Source organism: Carassius gibelio, chromosome B1, assembly GCF_023724105.1.
Source record: "Carassius gibelio isolate Cgi1373 ecotype wild population from Czech Republic chromosome B1, carGib1.2-hapl.c, whole genome shotgun sequence".
In the NCBI taxonomy this organism is placed as follows: Eukaryota; Metazoa; Chordata; class Actinopteri; order Cypriniformes; family Cyprinidae; genus Carassius; species Carassius gibelio.
Window position 1 is genome coordinate 3,571,442 of NC_068396.1, and position 25,098 is coordinate 3,596,539.

Here is a 25,098-nt window from a genome sequence, read left to right on the forward strand (position 1 = left end):
ATTTGATATCTATTCAGTGCCATTTAGACAAAACTAACCATAGCTTTGAACTATCAACTAAAATTCTCTGTTTTCAAAGAGTCAAAATAACCAATCTTGGCCTACTCTTTGATGAGCTTTTTATCTTTTAATTTTTGCACTACTAAATGGAATTAGTTGAGCGAAAGTGTTGTTTTATCAGATGCTCAAGCACTGCAGAACTGCATTGTTTGCTGTTTTCAGATGCATTAATCTACAAAGAGTTGACTCTGCATATTAAACTAAGAGTAGTAGAAGGTATTTTAACATGAAAAAAAAATTACACACTTGAACTTTAAATGCCTTCACTTATAACATCTTGTCATCTGGAGAAACTTATCCAGTGTTTTGTCCTCATTTGAGGCAACAGTGAGACATTTGCATTGATTTTTATTAACCCTGTGTTTGTTGCGCTTCATGAATTGTGTGATTGCAGCTCAAAAAGAGAACCGATCAGGCCTGCGTATCCAAAGACTTTGGTGGCCCATTATGTCAGTTTACAAGCTTTAAGCACTTCTACTAGCTGACAGATTGTATTACTGAAGCACCCTTTAACTGTCATTCACCTCATAAATTAGACCATCGGGTTTCTGAGTTCTAAAAATACAAGAGGATTAATTGCATGAGGTCACATCTGACATGGTTTCTATCCCATTTTATTATGGTTTGACTCCCGAGGGTAAAGCTATGAAATTAAATCGTACCATAGAGACTACGTGTGCGAAGAGTATGGCAGGCCATTTCATTTTATAATCGTAAAATGGAAAGGCACAGCGGGCGCTGGGAGTGAACGATAGTGAAGCGTAGATCCAAATGACTCTTTCTGAATCAACTTCTAACACCAGGGTTTTTGCCTTTCCAGGGCTGGAAATCGGCCTCTCTTAGGTCCCGTTCGAATTGCTGCCAAAAAGGAAGCTTTGCTAATGTGTTTTTCGAGAGCTGAAATAGTGCCGCGCACAAGAATCTCAAATTACAGCTGCACCAGAACACTTTTTTAAAATGACTGCATGACAGTTTGAACCTTTGGACCTGTTATTTGACTGTGGTTTCTTGTCATCTTATCTTATCGTAAATCTGTATGGTGCATTCATTGCTTTTAACTCAAGGCTTCATTGCAAATTTCAACTAAAGGATGTGCAGAACTGTATATAAAAAAAAATCTAACAGTTGGTAGTTTCGTTTTGAGTTTTTCAGGAAAAGCATTGCAGTAGTGTCTTGGAGGTTTGATTTTACTAATTAATTTTATTTTACTTTGGGTTCTTCAAGAAAAAAATAACAGATGATGTTATGAAGGTTTAATTTTTTGCTATTTATTTTATATTGTTATATTTTATCTTGTTACTTCAAAGCTCATATCAAATAGAGGCAGTGCTAGCTTAACTAATACAAGAAGAGAAGATATTATGTTTCCAAGTGGCTATTATTTTTATCTATCACAATTAAATAAAGTGCACGCTTGTTTTAAATGCCCTGTTTGTTGTTTTGTGGTTGCCGTGTTATTATTTCATGATTGCACTGTCTGCATTATGCAGATTAGCATGCATCTCTGTTGCTCTACACCTGTTGCATTCTTCTTAAAGGGTCGATTTCTCTCATTACGCCTCAATTACATTTTTCTTTTTTTGTAGGTGCACTCTTGTGGTTGCTAGGCATTGTGGGAAATAGAAAGAAGAAACAGGCCCTTAGCAACAAGAGTGGAAAATGAAAGAAGCACTCGAGCTCATTAGATTACGCTAATACTCGCTGTGTGTTATTGGTGAAAGACAAAAGAAAGGTCCAGATCACCACCAAATTACTATATGCTTTCACTATGTTTCTTAGTTCAGAGTGTTTCTAGTTATCATCCAGACATTTTATTACTTTATAAAGATTTGTTTAACATTTTTGGCAGTTTGATCAAATAATGATGAGTCAAGAGATGCAGTTGAGGTTTCTTTTAAATATAGGTTCAAGTTTAGTGCATTGCATTGTGGGATATAGTATCACTGCAGTGTGTTTGTAAGCTTCACATTTTATCAAATGTTGTAGCTCATCCTGTTGTTTCATGCATGCCTTGCACACAATATAAGCCTACATATTGCATACAGAAAAAATTAGTATGAGAATGGTGATATTCGATTTAGGGCAAATACAGGCCTTATGTTCCCTCTATAGCACACCTGGCTGAGAACATGTTCAGACTTGTTTATGCACATGATTTAATGCATGCAATCACCCTAAAGAGCTTCAAAGCACTATAGTGTTGGGTTCCATACACACAGTAGTTATTGTTTGGCACTTGTCTGTTGGCTTTGCATTAAGAAGTGGAGGGGACGTGGCCGTCATTACACAGCAAAGGGAAGCTTAAGCAGCAGCTGCAGATTTTTACAGCCTTGTTTCGTCTGGTGCACCATCCCCACCCCTCCTCTTCTTCAGTTTGCACAAGAAAATATTTCCAGATGTTTCAAGAAAAGAGCTCTGTTTCAGTGGTGAGGTTTGTGTGAAGTTCCCGAGTCCTGCCAGAGGCGGCATATTATTGGACGATTGAGTCCTGCAATGGTAGTTAGATTATAAGCTGTTACAAATTCTACAGAAATGACTAGTTTTTCTTCCAGGGGTTAATGATGAATTAATAACGGAAATGATCTGCATCTATCTGTCTGTCTTCACAATTATTGTTCTATTTTTCCTTTTAATTATTGTCTGTCTCTTTCTGTCTGTCTGTCTTTAGTTTTGTCTGTCTTTCTCTGTTTAGTTTTATCTGTCTCTCTGTCTGTCTGTCCTCAGTTTTTCTGCCTGTCTGTCTGTCCTCAGTTTTGTCTGCCTGTCTGTCTGTCTTTAGTTTTGTCTGTCTGTCTGTCCTCAGTTTTGTCTCTGTCTGTCTGTCTGTCTTTAGTTTTGTCTGCTTGTCTGTCTTTAGTTTTGTCTGCCTGCCTGTCTGTCTGTCTGTCTGTCTCTCCTCGGTTTTGTCTGTCTGTCTGTCTGTCTTTAGTTTTGTCTGCTTGTCTGTCTTTAGTTTTGTCTGCCTGCCTGTCTGTCTGTCTGTCCTCAGTTTTGTCTCTGTCTGTCTGTCTGTCTTTAGTTTTATCTGCCTGTCTGTCTATCCTCAGTTTTGTCTGTCTGTCTGTCCTTAGTTTTGTCTGTCTGTTTGTCTTTAGTTTTGTCTGTCTGTCTGTCTGTCTGTCTTTAGTTGTGTCTGTCTGTCTCTATTTGTCTGTACATACGCATCAGTTTCTGTCATTTTCTTTAGGAAGGGGAGGTGTTTTCCTTTGGTTCTTCTGCTCTTCGGTGTTTGACCAAAAATGGCACTCCGATTAATCGATATAATTTTTTTTTGCTCAGCATGCTTTGATGTGACATACAGTACTTCGCTCCTGTGCTTTGCTTGTTAGTTCCCTTATTTGTTAGTCCCTTTGGACAAAACTGTTGCTTAAATGACTAAATGATGGCCTCTGATTAGGGAACACCAATGCTTTCCAGAAACGCACCCATCTGTTGTACCTTTTAGGTGGATATTGTTTGTTTAATATGCAATTAAATGCACTCCTTTATTTAAAACACTTCTGTTCTTACCTAATGTTAATGTTAAGATTTATAATAGGTAGTTTTGAAATATTTTAGCTACATGAACAACATCAGTTCTGTGCCAAGTAGATATGAAAAAGTTTCTGATGTCCATGTTTCTTACCCAAATCTTGTCCATCTTTTCCAGATCCTGGACAGAAGAAAGTGCCTTCTCTGACGACGTTCCTACTTGAAGCTGCTCGCCGCTCCCATCCTTCACTGTAAACATCGCTGGCTTGGGCTCCAAACAGATCTCAGTTCCTCAGAATTGCCATAGTACACAGAAACCACACACTTTTCCCATTCACTGACTTTATTAGATATCTTTCCAAGGACAGCCGTTGCCTTTAGATATTGTCAAGCTCGAGACCTTTTAAAGACCTGGAGCATGTTCTTATTGTCGTGCCATTGTTGTGCACCTGGGACTAAATGACTGATGAACCAGACTGACAGCTTCACTGATAGCAACCATCTCTCATGCGACAGCCAGAAGGGGTCTGAATGTCACGTCTCTATTTAAAGGACCTAGTCAACAAACCTCAAAACTAGACACAAAACAACACAGAAATACGTTTGCTGAATATTTTAACCCGAGGCAAGAATCCCGCAACCGACACCATAGAGCCTGCAGGTTCCCAAACAGCTATGGCTTTAAACATCGCGTCGATGCGAGACACGAAGTGGCTGACCCTCGAGGTGTGCCGACAGTTTCAGAGAGGGACGTGCTCGCGCAGCGACGAGGAATGCAAATTCGCACATCCGCCCAAGAGCTGCCAGGTGGAGAACGGGCGGGTGATCGCCTGCTTCGACTCGCTGAAGGTAAAACCTGCCACTAACTTAATGTGTCTTGTGGGATTACATATGACTTGCTATATGTTTGTTAATTAATTAATTAATGTTTTGAGTTTCATATATGTGACCCTGGACCACAAAACCATATACATATGCTGAAAGCTGAATAAAAAGCTTTCCATTGATGTATGGTTTGTTAGGATCGGACAATATTTGACTGAGATACAACCATTTAAAAATCTGAAATCTGAGGATGCAAAAAAATCTAAATATTGAGGAAATCACCTTTAAAGTTGTCCAAATGACGTTCTTAGCAATGCATATTACTGATCAAAAATTAAGTTTTGATATATTTACGGTAGAAAATTAACTAAATTAGCATTGTTAACAGATGTTTTTGCAGAGAAACTATGGTAAAATCACTCTTTCACTGCCTTTTTACAAAACAGCAGCAATAGCAATAAGTTTAAATGCACCAATTTTCAATAATTTTCAAACTTTTTTTTTTTTTTTCAAACACAGCTTAGCCATAATCTAAAAATTATTTTTCTAATTAGTGTGGGCTGATGAAAAGCATATACCATCGATTAACAACCTTGTAGCTCACAGTAGGTTTATCTTTAACAGTTTATAAGCTATCAATTATTGTTCAAGATCATGTTATGTAATGAAAAAAAAATAAAAATTTTACTTCTGGAAATTTAACGGTTGTTCTCTATTTCGTGAGTGTAACTGTAAGCTATTTATGCGTTTTGCTAGTGTATATTGATGACTTTTAGAGCTGGAATTGCTTGATCTATATGTAATTTCACATTGATCAGTGTGCATAAACACTATTTTTGACTGGTGATAAATCTGTAGGCAATATTTACTAGGTAAGTATGAAGCACAGGAACTCGCTGTGCCCAGTAATTGACAGAGCGAACGTCAACAAAGTTTTTGGAGGATACTTTTTGTGTCGCTGGCAAATAGCTTGCCTTAGTGCAGCGCTCTGAAATTGGAGTGCATGTGTCAGCTCTGCCACACTGCATACTGCACACTTCAAATAAAGCTGACCTGTGGAGAGCGAAAGGGCAGCGCTGTTCTCTCATCCAGCCCGTTTTATATCTTTCCATCTAACATTACCATGCAACGGGGTTTCTGTTTTTAGAAGCTTGATCATGTGCAAAACAAACAAAAGCATAAACGCAGTGACCGATAATTAAAGCATCAGATGTTAGCCCATGCTGTGTGGTTAAATAAACTGCACAAATATTTTATTTTATTTTTTTGGTCTGTAAGTTTTCATTAATGTGAGATATGTTAAAAGCATTTCTGATTACATAAGCACAATGACTCTTGTACTCTTGAACTGATAAAAACAGGATATTATTCCTCCAAACAGGATATTGCTCATGCATTGAAATGTTGTTGTGCACATGCACCTCAACTGAATTCTATCATAATGCCCCAAATCAGTACAGCTAATTAATTTATTGAAGAATAGTCTATAAATGGAGGTTTTGAAGATAAAACACAATGCTTATGGCGATGCACTTAAATAACGTTCAAAAACAGGTTCACGTTTGCTTGTGCATGACCGTTGCAGTGATATAAATGAGGTGAATTTAAAGATGCAACTTTTGAAATCGATATTTAAAAGCATCAGTAAAATATTTCGTCTTGCAGATCTTAACTTTCAGAAAAAAAAATATATATTTTATTATATTAAGCAGTATTTTTAATCAATTAATGTCACTGTATAACGAGTTGCATCAACTGTAAACCACTGTAAATTCTGTAAAAAAAAAAAAGATTCCTCTATACTGTAGTTTTTAATCAGTATTTTAAAATCATTTTTATAATTTCCATTTCCATTTTTTTATTTTAGGTAGTTTCAGTAATTTTCGTGTTTACTTGTTTTGTCCTTGTTTGTTTTTGTTTTGTTAGCTATTTTTTTTATATATATTTATATTTTTTTATTAATTTTATATTGCTTAATATTAGTTTTAGTTTATATTTGTAAATTGACATCAGCTTAAACTAAATGAAAATGAGACATTGCCTTGGTAACTAGCTGGAATAAAATCAGTTTAAGTTTTTTAATGTTTTGTGTAATTGCAGGTAACGATTATTTTATTTCATGCAACACAAGAATAAGATTTTTGTTTCAGTTTAATAACCCTGGCAGTTTTGCATGGGCAAGCACCACTCTTTTTAACAATACAATAAAGTAATGGCAAATATTATTAATAATAACATGAGTTATTTATTGTTTTATCGTACTCTTGCGGAAAACCATGATGGTGATATTTTGGTTTAATCTGGGTCACGTAATGTTTCCCGACACAGATGGTCATGAGGCGAGAGAATACGGTCGCTTGCATGTTTTAATGCAGGAAAACACTGCACCGGTGACATTGACAAATGCACAGTAAAACTGGAGCAGGTCTGAACTCTCACAGGAATAATAGACTTAGACTTAACTTCATGTGCACTGCAGTCCTTCACAAAAAAATACAGTTCACATGCTCTGCCGTTTATGATGCAAATTAGGCAAGGTCACTCTATAGGTCAGAGGATAGTGTTTAAAGGGCTTTAGGACATGAAGCATGAGTTTGGTATCAAGGCAGTCGACCTGTGAGATCATTTCTTCCTCTAGAGTTACTTGTGCATAAATCTGGATGTTTGAGCGATGCATTGCATTATGCACTTTTGGCTGATTGTGCCAGCATTTTGTTGGTTTATGCCAGGCCTAAAGCTGATATGTGACAGTTTAAAAGGATTTAGTGAAGTATTTTAACTTGTATTGTTTTCCTGTCTGCATTTAAATAAGCCAAAGCTTGTGAAATCATTTTAACCCCTTGTTCGTTCATGCTCTGTGTTTCGGTTCGCAGGGCAGAAGTTGATTTCATTTTGGCAACATCAGCTTGTAAAACAGTTTTTAGTGTCATCTCTTCTCTGTTATTCAGAGGTGAGTCAAAGATCTAGTGAATTACTGTAATTTGTCATCGACTTACGGTCTGTTACAGTAGTTGAGGTCTGTCAGAGAGAAGATAGCTGCCTAATGCAATAACAACTGTTTTGTACATCATATTGTTGTTAGGGTTTTCTGGGTGCTTGCTCTGTGGCCTTCATGTGACTGAAACAAATCTGAGCCTTGACCTTTTCTACTCTATTATTTTCTTGAGAAAGTACACCCAGACGTATCGATTCTAAGTCTAAAATTTAAAGGTTTAATATTTAAAGAAAATAATGATAATCTATTCTTTTTAAATTATAATAATGTATAATTTATAGTCATAATATTCATAATTTATTTTCTCATGAATTAACAGGACTGGGTAATGTATTAAATATAAATAATCTTTCTAAAGTTTCCCAAAACATGCCATTTATACCTTTTTATGGTATAAAAGTGTGAAAATGTTAATGTTTTAATTGTGCTTGTTTTGCATTATAGTTTTTTTTATTATTATTATTATTACAGTGCATTGTTATATTGGTGTATATAAATCAAAATAATTAATAATTATTAAATAAATAATTATTAGTATTCATTTAATGGAAAAAAACTATTTGGAATATATACCTTAAATATTGTAACTAAAATCAAAATGTTTTACTGAAAAAAGGGTATTTGCTCCATATATTGTTATAATGGTGCATATAAATCAAAATAATTAATTATTAAATAAATAATTATTAATTATCATTCTCTTTGTTGATTTAATGTAAAACTATTATGTAACTAAATTTAACTATATCAAAATTGTTTTAGTAAAAATATGCATTTTTTTCCCCAGGTGTATTGTTATATTGGTGCATATAAATTACAATAATAATTTTTAATAATCCTTCCTTCCTTTCCATGGAAAATAACAATAGCAATCTTACTCATTTATTTAAATAGTATAAATACATTGATATTGCAAAATAAAAATTTTTGGCAAATCTCAGCCCTATTATTTGAAAGTTTGTAGATGTATTGTACAAACTTTAGAAAACCCAATCATTAGTTTAGTGCTGTTGTGCTTGGTTCGGTCCTCTGACCTCTAAAACTGAGTGTGTGCATCTTGAAGATTGCGTTTTTTGTATTAATTCAATCTCAAACACAGGGGCCCATTGAGCTGCGGTCTCTGTCCCCTGGGAGTCGACGGTCATCAGATTGTGTCATTGACTCACAGCCGGAGGTGCTCCTCCGACTGCGATGACCTTGTGAAGAAGATGCACAAAAGGCCGAGTTGTTTTCCAGTCGGCCATGTGCTCTGCATTAGCTGATAATGAATCTGGTCACTGGCTCATTTGTAGCGTTCACGCTTTCATTGTGACGCCGTCCTGCTGCCCTCAGCATTTGCACAGCGGCGTGAGATTCTGCGCTGTGTCTTGTGGAGGTGCAGGTGTGTGCTGCGAAGTGTCCGCTGCCATCAACTACGCTTTCCATTTTAATAGAAGAACAGCACAGCGAATTTCCAGCTTGACCGCAGCTTGATGTTCAAGCCTGTGACTTTGGAGTCCAAGAACAAAGAATCACTTTTGGGGAGTAACTCGTTAAAACTCTTTTCCAGTTACATCAGTTACATTGTACTGAATAAATAATTATTGCATTAACCAACCCTCTGTGACTATTATATATTTTTTGTTTAATGCATTTATCTGATTACGTTTGTCCTATTTTTCTTTAACCAAAGGTCATTTTAAAAAAACAAATATAACCTTTTGGTAACACCTTTAGAATAGGTAACACTTGTTAACTATTAACTATGACATTTTTCTCAATAAATTATTTTTAAAAAATTGCGTATAAATAGTTAGAAAGGTAGTTGTTAGGTTAAGTTATTGGGAAAGATTAGTCAGGTAGAATAAGGCATTAATATGTTCCTAATTAGCAATAATACATGGCTAATAATATGCATGCTAATAAGCAACTAATAGGTGTTACCTATTCTAAAGTGTTACCAACCTTAGTATTTAGTTTACTTTTTTATTTATTTTTTAGTATATAGAGTATTTATATAAATGTTTTGTGTAGTTTAGGTTAGTCAAATGTATGTATTACGAGTATTTTCATGAATTAATATTAACTTAGATTTTTAATTGCCTTATTTGTCATCCTTTTTTTTTTTTTTTTTTTAGGGGATGCTTGATTTTATGAGTTGCTCGTGACAAACTGCAATTTCAGATCGGTTTCCCAGCGTTGTGCCCGACCTCAATGCGTTTGTCCTCTCTAACCTAGTTACTGAGAAGCCGGTTGAGCTGCAGCTGGTCGACACTATTGACAGAGAAGCAGGAAGTGCTGTGAATTGTGGGGGATGGAAAGGAGCGTCGTTCCCGTCTTCCTAGATAATACACAAATGCCAGAGTCATGTGATGGTGAGCCAGACACTGAATAAGCCATTGTTGTTGTTGTTTCTCGCTCTGGAGTGAAGATGTCTGCGCTTGCAGCCGTCAGCGAGACAGACGTAAAAACAGCTCTCATGTCATCAGCAGAACCGTAGCTGCGTAGCCAACATCAACAGTTTTAACGCTGCTGGATGTGCAGCATCGGTGCCGTCTCTGCTGCATCATCAGCACACACAAGTTTATAGCTCTTTGAAAAGTATCTAGAAGAATTCATTATTTTGCTAAATATATTGCATGTCTTATCCTAGCATGGTGTAACAAAGCGACTAGTAATAAATCTTGTAAATTGTAATGTGACTAGCCGCAGGTATTTATTTACTTATTAGAGCGAACCATTTATTTACAGTATGTATGTATTATGAAGAATTTTACCTTTAGGATAAAAAAAAACCTCTAAAATGTACTTATTCGGCTATTAACCTCTTTATCTACACCGCTTGTATTAGCACTATGTGAATGGTTAAGTTTTATGAATCTACTTTTTTCATTTAGTGTATTCTATTAATTTATAATATGAATTAATTGATTTATAATGTGCATTATATTATACTAATTTAGATTTTCACATTTAGTGCTTCTTACATTCATTTGTCCTGTTGTTTTTATTAGATAAGGTCTTCTCTGTTGTACAGAGTATATATACACATATACATTTGTTGAATATAGTGTTGGAGGTGTTGGAGGTTTCGTGGCTATCTTTTCACATCCTGATGGGCAGTGTTTAATGATTGCATGCTACACCAGTAAGAGCAGAGTGTGAAGGTTGAATTAGCAGAGCAGTAGCACAGCTGTACATAAAATATTGCAATGCACACACAACATAATGAGAGACATATCGGAGTTATAAAGTGGAGAAATTATTTGTGCGCATCTTGTTGGCGTATCTGTGACCAGGACAGCAAGTCTTTCTGGTGTATTAAAGCTGCGGTTGGGAACTTTTGACGCTCTAGCGGTTAATAAACAGAACTGCTTGCATCTTGCGGAAGAACATTGTAGCCGGAACTACTTCTCTCTGTTTATGTCTAAGAATCACAAAGGTACTGGGTTACTCCGCCGCGGTATCCCCGAAGCAATCTAAAATAGTCCGAATATAAACACTTATTATAGGTGCACCCTAGTGATTCAGGACAAGCTAAAAACACGGTTTGGAAAATGGATTCATGGTGTACTCGCTTATTATATACATTTTTCTACATTTTGAACACAAACAAGGTTACGGACCGCAGCTCTGATTGGTTGATTCTTAACCGGGAGCGATGGAGTTTCTGCAAATGGCAATAGGACACTGGGAGGAGCCAGAGGAGCTTGATTTTTACACAGATTATCTGTCTCATATTCTACTGTCAGGAAATAATGACAGGTTTAATAAATATGTAAAAAATATATTTTTACAAAAGTTACCTACTGCAGCTTTAAGAGCCACAGTATCCAAAGTGATGTCAGCATACCAGCATGAAGGACGAACAGGAGTAACTGTTGATGCGAGAGGAAGCTGTCTGAAAGGAATGTCCAGGGGTAAACCTGGATTATATCCAAAAAAAAAACATGAAACCACAGCTGGTCAACTCACTGCAGAATTAAATGTACACCTCAGCTCTCCAGTTTCCACCAAAACTATTCGTCGGGTCTTCGCAGGGTCGATATACATTGTCGGGCTGCTATAGCCAAACCTTTGGACACTCACGCCAGTGCCAAGCATCATTTTCCTAAATATTTGATTATTCTTAATGTTTGGAGTATTTCTACTGTATTTCAACTACAGTTTAAAAAGGCTTGATTTCACAGGCGCTCTTTCGGAGTTGTTTAACTTAATTTGAGAAGGACCTGTTGTATGTTTTCTCGCAGCGCATCGAGCAGCACCCTCGGCAGAGCAATCATGCGGGGGAATGTGTTCGGCGCAGCAGGGTGTCCATCCCCCCGGGTCATTCACAAAACAATGAACTGCTGACTTGAGCTTAACGTCGACTTTGAGTTCTGCAGCCTCTCATTCCTGAGCGCATTTGGTCCGTGTGACTTCACTCCTGCCGGGGGGGTGAAGAGGTGCAATTATCAATATATCGACTTATCGTGCAATATATGCATATGACCTCAATAATTTTTGGTGATGCAATATATCGGCCATTATCTTTACAAAAAATTAAAAGTATGTAGTCATTAGGAAGTGTATAGACCTTGTTGCATCATTATGCTGTTACGATTATATATTCAGTAGCATAAAATGGTTTTTAAAATGACAATAATATCGCTTATCGCTGTTATTTTTGGGGCAATATATCGCACAACATAAATGTGTTATTGTCACAGGCCTAGAGAGGCGTCCACATCAATGTGCTTGCTTTCTGTTCAGCCTCGTGACTAGGGATGTAATGGTATTATCAATATCGTGATATCGCGATAGCAAAACTGTCTCTATATTGAAGACGATAGGTCTTCAGGGCAAAAAATGTAGTTTTTAAAATAAATGTTAACTTATTCTAACATAGAAGTAGTGATATGTAAATTTTCATGTTGCGATTAATTGCTAATGCTTTTATCACGGTATATGGTATTATCACGATATTTTAATTTAGTTGTTGTCATAAAACAGTATAACATGTTTAATAACTTTTTTCTTATAACAAAAATAACTGAACATTTAAATACAATAAAGCAATACCCAAACAATTTATGAAGTTTGAAATTTTACAGAGTAAAGTGAAAAAGACTTCTGAAGACCAATAGATACATACATCATTTTGCAACTAGTTAACCTTATTTAATGTTTTAACATTCACATTGAGCAACACTTATATATTAAATATTCAGTGCAGTTGTTTTACAAGTTTACTATATATGACTATTACTGTCATTTGTTGTTATTATTAGTCTATTCTAATTTGTTTGGCTTCCTAAAACGCTAATGTGAATGTCATTTAGACTGAGACTTCATATCACAATATTATGCTATTGTGAGATTTTGATGTCGTTGCTCACTAGCCAGTAGCCGCTCGCGTCAGCTGCTGCTGGTTAATGCTTCAGTTCACCTGCGTGTGTGTTTCTTTCACATACCGGGATCTGTTGTGGAATATCGGGATATTAGAAACAGACCTCGGAGCGGCTCTTGGCTTCTGTGTCAACATACTTTCAAGTGCTTGGGGACTGTTTCTAATAACACACTACCTTGTTTGCTTGGTGCATGCACTCGTTGTTTTATTTGTCAAACTTCACAAGAGATTTCAGATGGCAAGTTAGACTTTTGAGTGAAATTACAAAGAAATTAGAAAACATAACTTCATAATAAACAGCATTTGTGACTGTTTTTCCACAGAAAATATTGTGGTGTTAAAGCTATAGACCTTAAAATACTCCCTTTTAAAGTAAAGACTGAAAGCATTGATAAAATTAATCTGTTGGCATAGGTATTTGTATAAAAAAAAACTTGTATAATATTGCTTACTGATCATGCTAAAGTTATATCAAATCTTAAAATTTTGGTGTCATTGCAAAGAAGATAAAATAGATAATTTATATTTTAAAAAAGTGTAAACTTAACATTTGTCAAAAGTTGTGACCAAAAAAGTGTTTTTAAAGCAGTACACCTTAAAATAAATACTGTTTTAAAAGTATAGATGCAAGATTCATTACAAAAACGATCAAATAAATAATTTATGGTTAAAAAAAGTTAATATTTATCAACAGCATTTAATGACCATGTTTTACTGCAGAAAATATTGTGTTTTTAAAGCAAGAAAACTTAAAATAAAAATAAACACTCTTAATAGATCCAACATAATATATCTTTGTCATAAGATTTGTATCAAATTTAAAGGTTTTTAAAAGAATAAACATACGAAAAAGACACTTTTAAAGTATAGATTTTAACATAAAAACCCATTGATTTAAGATTTTTATAATATTGCTTACTGATCCAATGTTATATTTAGCTATTTCCAATCTTTCAACTTTGTCATTACAAAGAAAATCAAATAAGTAATTTTTAATTCTAATTTTTTTAATATCAATGCTCAGCATCGTGACCATGTTTTAACACAGTACATGTATTTTTTTTTAAAATCCATTAATATTAAACGACAATCTTTTCACTCCAGTCTTATAAACTTTATTGTAAGAAGACAATGTAACAATATTAAATCATTTTCACACAAAAGATCATAACTAAATAATCTTTAAAAAAAAGAAAGAAAAGTGTTTACATGGAGCTAATAGCAAACGGGAATAATGAAATAATGACTAAATTATATGGATTTAGAAATGATTTAATCCACAATTTATCCACTTGGAAAAGTATAGTGATTTTCTGGGTGCATGATTAATACGGAAACACTTTGCATCAAGTTCTCATTTGTTAACAGTAATGCATTAGCTTGAATAAACTAACAATGAGCAATATTTATTTTCAGCATTTAAAGTTAGTTAATATAAATGCAATTCCTCATTGTTTGTTCATGTTATTTCACTGTACATTAACTAATGCATCAGGAAAGGTTTAAAGTAATTAAGATTAATTGAATATGGTGCTGACTTTGTGTACTTCCATTGCATTAAATGACTTTAATGTAGGATCAAGTAAATTATTCTCTTTGATAATGAGCCAATGCACCAAATGCTGTTGTTAGAGAATAAACTGTACTGCACCTGGACATTCAAAGCGTGTAAAGAGTCAACATCAAGGTTTTCCAGGAAAAACATCCCTTTCATCCACTGAACAATTCAGGGAGTTTCTATATTTATGTTTTTTTTTTTTTTTTTTTTTTTTTTTTTAATAGAAGAAACGATTGCATTGTTAAACTCCATTAAACAAGACAATTCTCAGTCCTTTCTGGACAAAATTGACCTAGTTTGCCAATAAATATCTTCTTTCAACTGGATACAACACCAAAGTTATTTTAAATTTGTTGTTTACATTCAAAAAAAAAAAAAAACAGATAAATGAACTTAGGAAATTATAAGCGAAAGTATTACTGTAGGGTCTCGTTACGGTTTCAACCAGCTTTTTTTAATACTTGCGTGACCTCAAAGCATTACAGCGATTTCCTAGCCATTTCCAAAACACATGAATCTCTGAAATATTCCAGAGCAAAACATATCCTATTCAATCAAGTCTGCAATCACCATTGATTTCCCAGTGTATCCCCTGCCTTACTTAGGAAGCATAATGAGGCGTCGAGCAGATCTGAATGTTCCCGCGATGGATCCGATCCTGTTGTGTGTCTCCCTCGCCAGAGACCAGCAGGGATAGACCACGAGGCCACAGCTGGTGTTGAGAGACCTCGATGCTTTAATGAGCCGAGAGGCTTTGAAATCAGAATCCTCATCTAATTAGGCTGTAACCTTTAAGTTACTGTTGAACTCCTGATTTGAACCTGCTTTATGAATATCGTTTAGCCGAGTGGCAGTATTCCAGCTAATTTGACATGGGATAATGCATCCGCTAGCTCAGGAAGATCAGCATATTTAGCTCACTCGTGATTAGGAAGTGTGCAGTTGTTCACTTGGGGTTAAGGTTTGATTTGGTGCATAACTGAAGATAACCACCTAACAATGGTATCCACAGAAGAATAACATGTATTTTTGGATAAATAATCAAATTTATATGAAATAATAATTATTTAAATTTCAAAGTTAACCATTAGAATAATCTTTTGCGGCGTTCTAAAACTATTGCTATAGCTGTGATAAAACTGGTTTAAAAAAACTCACAGACCTGTTTGGTTTAGTAAGCAACCATGTGCAAGTGGTTAATAATTAGTTTTAAAAAAGTATTTTTTATTAAATTTTTCTATGGATGCCTGTTCCCACCACTAAACTTTTTATTTTGAAATAATTCTGACTTTTTTCAGAATTGTGAGTTTAAGTCAATTTAAACGTGCAATTTTGACTTTACAGCTCGCAATTGCAAATCGAATATGTGAGATAATGTAAAAAGTCACCATTTTTTATTTCATTTTTAGTGGTGGAAATGCAGTTGCATAATGTTGATGATAACAGAAATGCATTAATGTTGCATAAAGATAATGGCTTAAAATAGTAGTAAAGCATATATTTCTTTAATTCATTACACTTTTTGCAAAGTGACATTTATTTTCATCTTTTAAGTGAATAAATAGATGCAATTTTAATCGTATTTTATATTTTTGGTTTTATTTGATATCTTTGTTCTAGAATAATGATCATTTAGTTGTTATTGTGTCAACAGCTAATGAAAATGTACAAATATTCTTTATCCATATCTGTAGTAAAAAAAGAATCCTCAGATTTTTACAGTGTAAAAAAATTCTATTTAATTTTAATTAATTTAAAACTACTTCATCTTAAAAACTAAGATCGGTTGCTGCTTTACATTTGAAATATAATCAGAATAATCTGTACAAGTCGTTTCTACTTTGGTTAAATTCATTTGATTAGTTAAATTTAATTTTCTTAAATTAAACACTTAATTTATTTTCTTCTGAAAGTGTAAATATTTGGTTTTTAGTGTAACGCAGGATCTCTGAACAAGCATCAGCGGCGTGTGTGTGTGTGTGTGTGCATGGCTTCAGCGCAGAAATGAGTTCATGCTCTGATTGCAGGATTGATGGTTCAATATGCCTCACGCTTGTTTTATGATGTCATAACTGAAGGCTTCACGATTGGCTAGTTTGTCAGCCGCGGATATCTGTCGGATGCAATGTTTCGTGCTTGACGTGGCTGAGAAATGTCTCCTTCTCGAAGAAAGGCTGGGAAAACAAGCCTGTCACCTGAACGCCGTGTGAGAGATGCCTTTCTGAGGTTCATTGTCGAAGCGTTCAGACATTTATCGATTGTCTATTTCATGCGATGTTAATGGACAGCCTGAGGTCTTTATAATTTCTCATTCAAGTTCTTTTCATCTAGAAGGAAAAACAAATGTGCAATGATTAAAACACAAAACAGATGCACAAAATACAGCATGACTCGCTTGAAATGGTAATAGAAATTAGTCTTTGCTTTAAAAACAAGCATAAACAAGGTTTGTGTTTTATCGGCTGCTCATTTCATCGATTATACTAAAGACACGGCCACGGAGGAATTATTAGTAACGCAGACAGATGCATTACAGAAATAGCACAAAGTGCTTTCTGGCAGTCATCTTACCTACATAACGTCATCTCATTGAAGATCTGTCTGTTTTTACCCTCAATCTTACATTGATCGAAGAAACACTTGAAATGAGGGCTGCTGCTTATGTTTGTTATGATAGTAATTATTCTGTGTATTATTGATTGGTCAAATAATTGAAGAAAAATACGATAGATAGATACTTTAATTCATCAAGGACACATTCAGTTAATAAAAAGAGTCAGTAAAGATATTTACAGTTTTACAAAATATCAATCCTGTGAATGCTGAAAAATAAAAATGCATCAGTTTCCACAGAAATATTGTGCGGCACAACTGTTTTCAACACTGATAATAATCAGAAAAGTTTCTTAAATCAGCATATTGAAATTATACCTTTATCGTGCAATCACACATTCAGATCAAAAGTGACTGTAAAAAAGAAAATGCATCAGGGTTTCCATAAAAATATCATGCAACACAACTGTTTTCAACATTGATGCAAATCAGAAATGTTTCTTGAGCAGTAAATCATGATCATCATATTTTTGTGATTTCTGAAGATCATGTGACACTGAAGACTGGAGGAATGATGCTGGAAATACAGCGGAGCATCACATAAATAAATTACACTTTAACAGATATTCACATAGAAAACTGTTATTTTAAATTGTAATAATATTACAGATTTTACAGTGTTTTTGATTCTGAATCTGACTGTTTGTTATCAGTTAAAACACTGTGTATGTGGCAGCAGGAGCACCTCAAACACACAGACAGTAAAACGAATATGATTTGAAAATACATACACCATGCATTAAAGCCATGCGCTTCTGATCGCACAGCAGTCTGTACGCAGCATATAACGTTACATCGAAAGAGGTGTGATGGCATCCATCCACGAGCGTCACACCGAACCAAATTAGAAACAATTATTACGCAGAAATTGAAACACTGAAATAAAAAATACAAAGAAAGCAACACTTTTATTCAGCGATTTATTTCTTCTCATTTATTTCGATGTGGTCATATGTTGGTGAGAGTGGATGAGTCATAGCGATGCACATGGCCTGTTGCACGCTTCTTATCATTTCCAGGCACTTCAGTCGTGTTAAGAGACCGCTGTCACCCGCGCTCTGTCTGTGTGACGTGAGACTCATCAGCAGAACACAGCAGAGAGTGATGATGAAGGCCAGAGAATGTCAGGAGACACGTGTTGTATTCATGCTACTCAGGCGTTTGCGTTGATGTACTGTCGTTCCAGTCGTTTGTCAGGGATAAAAGCATTGATTGGGAATGTGTGGGATGGACGTTTTGTGAATGCATTAAAGAGATAGCCCACTTAACTTTATCATCATTTACTCCTCTTCCTGTCATTCCAAACTTGTATGATTTTCTTTCTGTTGTCAAACACAAAAGGAGATACCAGGCAGGATGTTCTGACACCCACCCACCCAAAATGCATCATGTGCATCACAGATTTTCTCACCCAGGTTCTTCATGATCCACGCTGAGAGATGCATAGAGATCAATTCTAGCAATGCACAATTCAGGGATAACCATTTCCGTATTGACGGCATCTCCTGCATCCATCTGAAGCAGATCATTTCTGTAGAGGAAATGCATGTGTGTTTGTGTGTTAAGGTGAGAATGTGTGTTGGATTACTGTGGCTCTCCTGGGTGGGCGTCACGTCTCAGCACTTCACAGATGATCAGATTTACAGAGCTGAAGCAGACGGGAGATCACTTACACTCGCTCACTGTTCATTTACTAATTTGTTCATGATATTTGAAGTTCATTTGTTTATTAATACATTAGTGTGTTCATGCATTAAGTTGTTATTTTCATAGTTTCATTATTTTTGAACTAATTTTATCTTTTTTTGGGGGGGGGGGCATTCATTGATTTATTAATTAATTTATGCAATTAGAATTTGATTAATTTCAGTTAATTGAGTTCATTAAGTTCAAGTGTTATGCATTGGTTAATGGTTTTATTTAAATTATTATTTTTTTTTATGAAATATTTTTTAGTGTTTCATTCTTTCATTTTGTTGAAATAATTTATACATTAATTTACAAATTAATTTATTGATTCATTTCAGTTCATTTATTCATTAATGCATTTTTTTCATGTGTTATGGATGATTTTATGTTATGCATGATTGTTTAATGCTTTTATTATTTTTGAATGATAAATTGCACTCCTTTAATCCGTGCTAATATTGTCTTCTGGTATTCACTCGCTCCGGCTCAACACAAGGTTGACTGTTTTTCCAGACCTTGAGACTTCAGCTTGTGCTTTGATGCATCAGCACACTTAAGAATGAGCGAGTCGAGATACACTAAGCGAGTAGTACAAGAAGCTTTTGCTGTGGAGTGCGATGCATGAATAATCACCTGCAGGAGAAACGGCTTTGAATGCATTTCAGGCGTGTTCACTTGATGTCATAGTCTGTGCATTTTATCGCTTTGTTTATTGCACTCATTTGTATATTTTTTCAAAGCTGCAGGTGCATGCAAAGACAAACGTCACGGCGGTTTGCATTCAGATAAAGAAACTCATGGCATCAATATTTAAAATATAAATATTTTGGTCAAATATTACTGCAAAAAAAAAAAAAAAATCCTGTAAACATTAATGCATTTATTTATTTAGTTATTTAAATGTTTTTTGAATGTTTTTGGAATGTTTTTTTTTTATGTTTTTTTTTAGGTTCAATAATCAAGGTTCAATAAACATCACTGCAAAAAACAAATAACTACACACAAATGACATTATTGAGGTATTTATTTAAATGTTTTTTTAATGTTTTATTTATAAAAAAAAGCTACAAATGTTTTACAAACTCATGACACCATACTATTTAAAATATAAAAAAATACTTTATGAAATATTTAAAATTACATTTAAAATAGTGTTTAGTTGAGCTTTTAGTTTGCATTTTTTATATTTAACATATTAATGTTTTTTTAAGTCTTTATTGTTTAATGTTTAGCTGCACTTATTGTTTATATAATTTTAATAATGTATTTGTTATTTTATTATTAATTTGAATGTTTTTTTTAAATCTGCAGAATCGTATTATTCATGCACTAAACATGTAAAATCCGACCACTTTGTATTGTAAACAGGACTGCAGACAAGTACATTAGTTAGATGTAAGATTGACTTATCTGTGCAATAGTAATATTAACTAAACCATGAGCGTAAGGCTGTTATTTCCCCATAAGTCTCTCTCACCTCATTATTTGTAATTGCATTTTCCGCTAAAGTGAAGCTCACTTTGGGAAAGCAGTGATCTGGAAGCAGCTGATCCAGCATCAAGTCTAATACACTTCACACATCTGCAAATAACTGCAGTAACACAAACACCTCAGCAGAGTCTGAAACAGTTGATGGGATGCTTTTTGTCTCGGCTGGAGAGGGAATTAACAGCCCATACATATTTCCAAATTATCTCTTGCATTTTTTTTTATTTCTCTTTCATTTATTGTTAACATCAAAATAATAACCGATAAAACTATTGTTCCAGTGGTGCATGCAGATATATTGCATATTGCAGACATAACGCATAATGTTGCAGTTGCTTGAAGTTAATTTTTCATCAAAAAAAAAAAAATATATATATGTATATATGTATATGTATATATATATATATGTATATATATATATATATATATATATAAGATTTTTTTTTAAATTATTTTTGTTTTATCTAAAAAATATATTCATTAAATTTTAGCACAATTATATTTAATAGTATTTTAATAGTATTTTTTATTTTATTTTGTTATTTTATAATAATAAACAATTATATTTAATAATGTTTATTTTTTTTATTTGATCAAAATAGTATTTTATCATATACAATACATTTTTAAAATATTTATTAATATTAAGATTATAAAGTACGCTTGCATGGTGGTATTTGTACTGCTTTTTCACTGATTTAAAATAAAAATTAGTTTTTCAATTATAATCTAATGGGAATCAACATTGTGAATTTCAACACATTAGTACTATGAGAATATGAAAACTTTTTATGCCGTATTTAATTTAATGATTACATTATGCTTATATTTATTTTATTTATATAGAAATGAAACTTACGGACCAGTTGTCTCTGTGAGATTGAAGAAATAGTGTAATGTTTCAATTCCTGCATTAGATTGGGTTTCACTCCAGAAGTTCCCCCTCATGTGAAAGCAGGAAGTGATGTCATTGAACGGCACCCGTGTAGGTTGTATTCCATATAATAAGTCGGAAAATGGAGCTGCTGAAATAGATCAGAACTCCGGAAGAGTAACCGGGAAAGTTTATTTCCATTCCTACTTTCTCATCGTCAGCCCTGTTGGTTCTGGTTGCAGGCAGGGTCACTTAGTTCAGTTTCCTTTGACCGCGAGAGCAAACTCATTGGTGGTCTGTGGACGAGCAGCCACCCAAAACATGCCACAGACACAAGACACCGTCATGGGTTCACTGCTCCACCCGTTTCTGAACAGTTCGGAGCTGTTCTTCAGCTGTCTGTGTGCAGGAAGGCATGAGAGGGAAGCTAGACTCCATCAGTTGCTACTGAATCCAATTTTCCCGTTTGCTCTTCAGCAACTTAAACTGACAGATATATTTCCAGGCTGATGGCCAGATTACTAGGGCATGACTTTGGGTCTCTGTTTCTTGTGATGGTCCACTGTGCAGGGCCTTTGTTTTGTGGTTGAGATACCTATGAAAATTCACACTTTAGTTTCAAAAGCCTTGAAATAGTAAGTTCCTGAAGATCTAAAAAAAGTCTTGGTTAGTAAGTTATTTACAGTCAGCGGATGTCTTGTTTGTGGCTGTGAGAAATGTTTGTGTGTGTACAATGAGAGAAACTAGCCTTTATTTAGCTGTAAATACTTGCTGAGCCATCAGGACGGCGTTTGGAGTGCCGCCCTCATCAGAAGCAACGCAGCTCGCCGACTGTGCCGCTGGAATAGAGGCCCATTGAGAGCCGAATGCAAATCCCTGTTTGGGTGTTGAAGGCTATAACTGAGGCTCAATTCTCCTGCTCCTCTGAAAATGGGCTTTGTGTTTGTCTCCCACCCACCAACGCAGTTGGGTTACTTTTGACTGTGAGTCGGCACATCGAGGAAACCGGAGTTCACTGCAGTTCATCGAAAATCCGTTCAATTTGTATTTTCTTTTCTTTTTTTTTTTTTTTCTTTTTTTTTTATTAAATTCAATTTTATTAATAATTAAAAAAAACAGGTCTAATTGATTAAAATGATGAAAATTATACAATTTCACATCGATTTATTAAAAGTTTAACAAAAACTGCATGTTTGGGGGCCCTATTCTTGTTTGATTGTTAACAAATTCTGTGTTTTAACATGTCTAATTATTTGAATGCATAAATTAATTAATTTATTCAAATTGATTCTTACAATAGCCATATTTTTTTTTTTTTCCTTTAGAAATTATGTATTGTGTATTTTTTTTTTTTTTTTTTTGGTTATCAAAAAAATTAAACAAACTTTATTTAAAAAAAAAACAGGGATATTTACTATTACAATTAGAACATGGAAGACATTTTTTGTGATTGTTCCTTAAAAAAATAAAGATGTAATAATTTTAATTGTAGTACATTCTACTTAACAATAGTAGGCTAATATATTTCTTTCACAATGTCTTCAAGTTAAACCGAACTTTTAATTTGGAAGTGACTCTCAGAACTGTTATGTTATGTCCTTGTTTTGTAAGACAGCATTTTGTGTCTGCGCCATTTATTCAAACAGAGATGCAAAGAATATCAAGAATTCATATTGAAGTCTTTTTGTGGATTAAGATTTACAGATACCAGGCCATATTGCAATGTAAGTGTAATGACCTGCTTTTTATAAATTCTTAAAAAGTTAAAAAAAATTATATGACATTAGACACACATGAACCTAAAATAATGCAATGAACACTAATTTTAACAACATTCGATGTAGCATACAAACCTATTGTACACAACTGATAAGAAAAAACAACAACTAAGAAACTCTTATTTCAACAACAACAACAAGAAAAACTATTTTGAAATGTAACGTAATTCTGAAAATGTCAATTTACAGTTATTCACTAAATTATAGGTTAATTTTCACTTCCAAAAATGGTATACTACTGTAAAATTACATGTAATGTCCAATACAGTTTTCCACCGTATATTGTAGGGGAGCTTACCGTTAACCATTTAACAGATTTTTACTGTAGCATTTTTGCAGCAATTTTTTACAGTGTACGGAAAATTAATTTTTTATGACTGGATCCCACTATTCCCCCCGCGTTTTTCACATGGTGGAAATCATAGTGGCCTAGTAAAATAATGGAGTGAACATTTCACCTCCAGAAATCTGCAAGTTGTTAGACGGATGACAGTAAAAACGCTCTGGGAATTTACAGAGATTCTGGGATTTTATTCTGCAGTGGAAAACTATTATTAGAGACATTAATTCCACCAGCCAACTTCTGTTTGACCTCAGTTATACCCTAATTAGCATGTTCACCTAAAAGGTAATTTTCTAAAAAATGCGCTTGATGTATATGGGCGAGGGATGGGAATTGCTTTTCTTGAGTTTGAGGCACGGATATTAAATGGGTTAAATGGTTTTAATCCTAATCTCTCCATGAAATGAGCAGCAGCGTTCCCAATCCTATGTGGGATTGGTGTGAGGAGCATTTGCTGTCACTGATGGTGTTGGTGCTGCATTTGCCATGTTTCAGGTGCGGTGCTTTGAAAGAGCCGAGAGCTTTTAGGGGTTCAGAGCAGTCATTCACAGTAAGTGGAGTTAATCTATCTAAAAGCTTTCTGGTTACCTGATACCCTCCCGCTGCTCACGACTGATTGAAAGACTTTCCCTAATGCACTGAAACAGCTGTGGTGTGACGCGGCACGTGTGTGTGGTGCTCATGTGGGTGACACGGGTTCAAATCTCATCACCATCATCATCAAATCACCATTATTATCTGTTCACAGCTAAACGGATCTCTCGATCTATCTATATATATATTGCTCTATCGTTCTATCTATCTGTCATTCTATCTATATCATTCTGTCTTTCTATCAGTCCATCATCATCATCCATCCATCTATCTATCATATTATAATAATGTCTATCATTTTATAATTCTGTCTGTCTGTTGTTTTGTCTGTATCTGTCTCTTACTGTCTATCATTCTATCTATCTGTCTGTTATTTAGCCTGACTATTATTTATTTTGTCTGTCTGTCTATCTATCTATATTTCTTTCTGTCTGTCTCTCTGTCATTTTGTCTGTATATAATCCTCCAATCATTAGGTTTATTGCTCTACCTGTCATTCTATCCGTCTATTTATTGTTCTTTTAAGTGGTCGACCGATATATTGCCAAGGCCAATAAAAACTTATCGGCCGATGCCAATATTTGAAACATGCCAAATATCGGCAGGTAAGTTTTTCTGCTTGGCCGATGTGTTCAAGGTGGGACTTTTATTTTGGCGGCGCACACAGTGCTCACAGTATTATAATGAAAGTATTATAATGATTGCTTTTATATTAGGCAAGCAGTATAATACGTTCTCGTTTACCGTCAGCATTAAGCAAATACGCATTTATATAATTATACAAATCTTTGAATGAATAGTGAACATTTAATTCTCGAACACATCGGCCAAGCAGAAATACTTACCTGCCGATTTTTGGCATGCTTCAAATATTGGCATCGGCCGATAAGTTTTTATCGGCCTTGGCAATATATCGGTCGTCCACTAAAGTGTGCAGTTTTATCCACCATGATCACGGTTGTTTATTTAATATTTATTTATTTGTGATAAATACATGCTCATCTAAAGTATAAGTATGTTTATTTTACACATTTATTTTTTAATCCATTGTTAAATGATTCAAAATCTCTTAAATATGAAAAAATATATATATATAATTATCATATCGGATTTATATCGGCTATCGGCCCCCATGCTTTCCAAGATTTTGGCATCGGCTGTCAAAATACGCATATCGTTCATTCAAATTGCAATTCTGCATCCTGTTTGCTACCTCAATTCAAATTCTGGAACTGAATCTGAATCCAAAGACATTCTGAATTCAGTTCTGCCACATTCAGGAATAAGACCGGGACAGTCCGACGATAGTCCCAACATGAAGACAAGGACACTCATGTCTTTGTCAGCATTCCCAGGAGCTCATCCCATTAAGCCTCTTTGATCCTGCTCTCTCTCTCACCATACCTTCGTAATCAAGCCTATTTATTTAAGTGCCATGCGGG

General features: G+C 34.6%; 1 protein-coding gene across 16 annotated transcripts in view; it reads left to right on the forward strand.

The window, feature by feature from the left end:
* The window catches only part of LOC127948470 (muscleblind-like protein 2a), a 64,518-nt gene that overhangs the window by 11,897 nt on the left and 27,523 nt on the right, over window positions 1-25,098 (forward strand). For 14 of the 16 annotated variants that reach the window (XM_052544912.1, XM_052544908.1, XM_052544916.1 and 11 more), the window contains exon 2: window positions 3,710-4,380. In XM_052544912.1, the coding sequence (XP_052400872.1) occupies window positions 4,207-4,380 (174 nt within the window). In that variant the 5' untranslated portion in view covers window positions 3,710-4,206. Of the gene's footprint in view, window positions 1-3,709; window positions 4,381-23,450; window positions 23,613-25,098 lie in introns of those variants that run through there. The other 2 variants (XM_052544913.1, XM_052544918.1) reach the window with 1 other exon arrangement.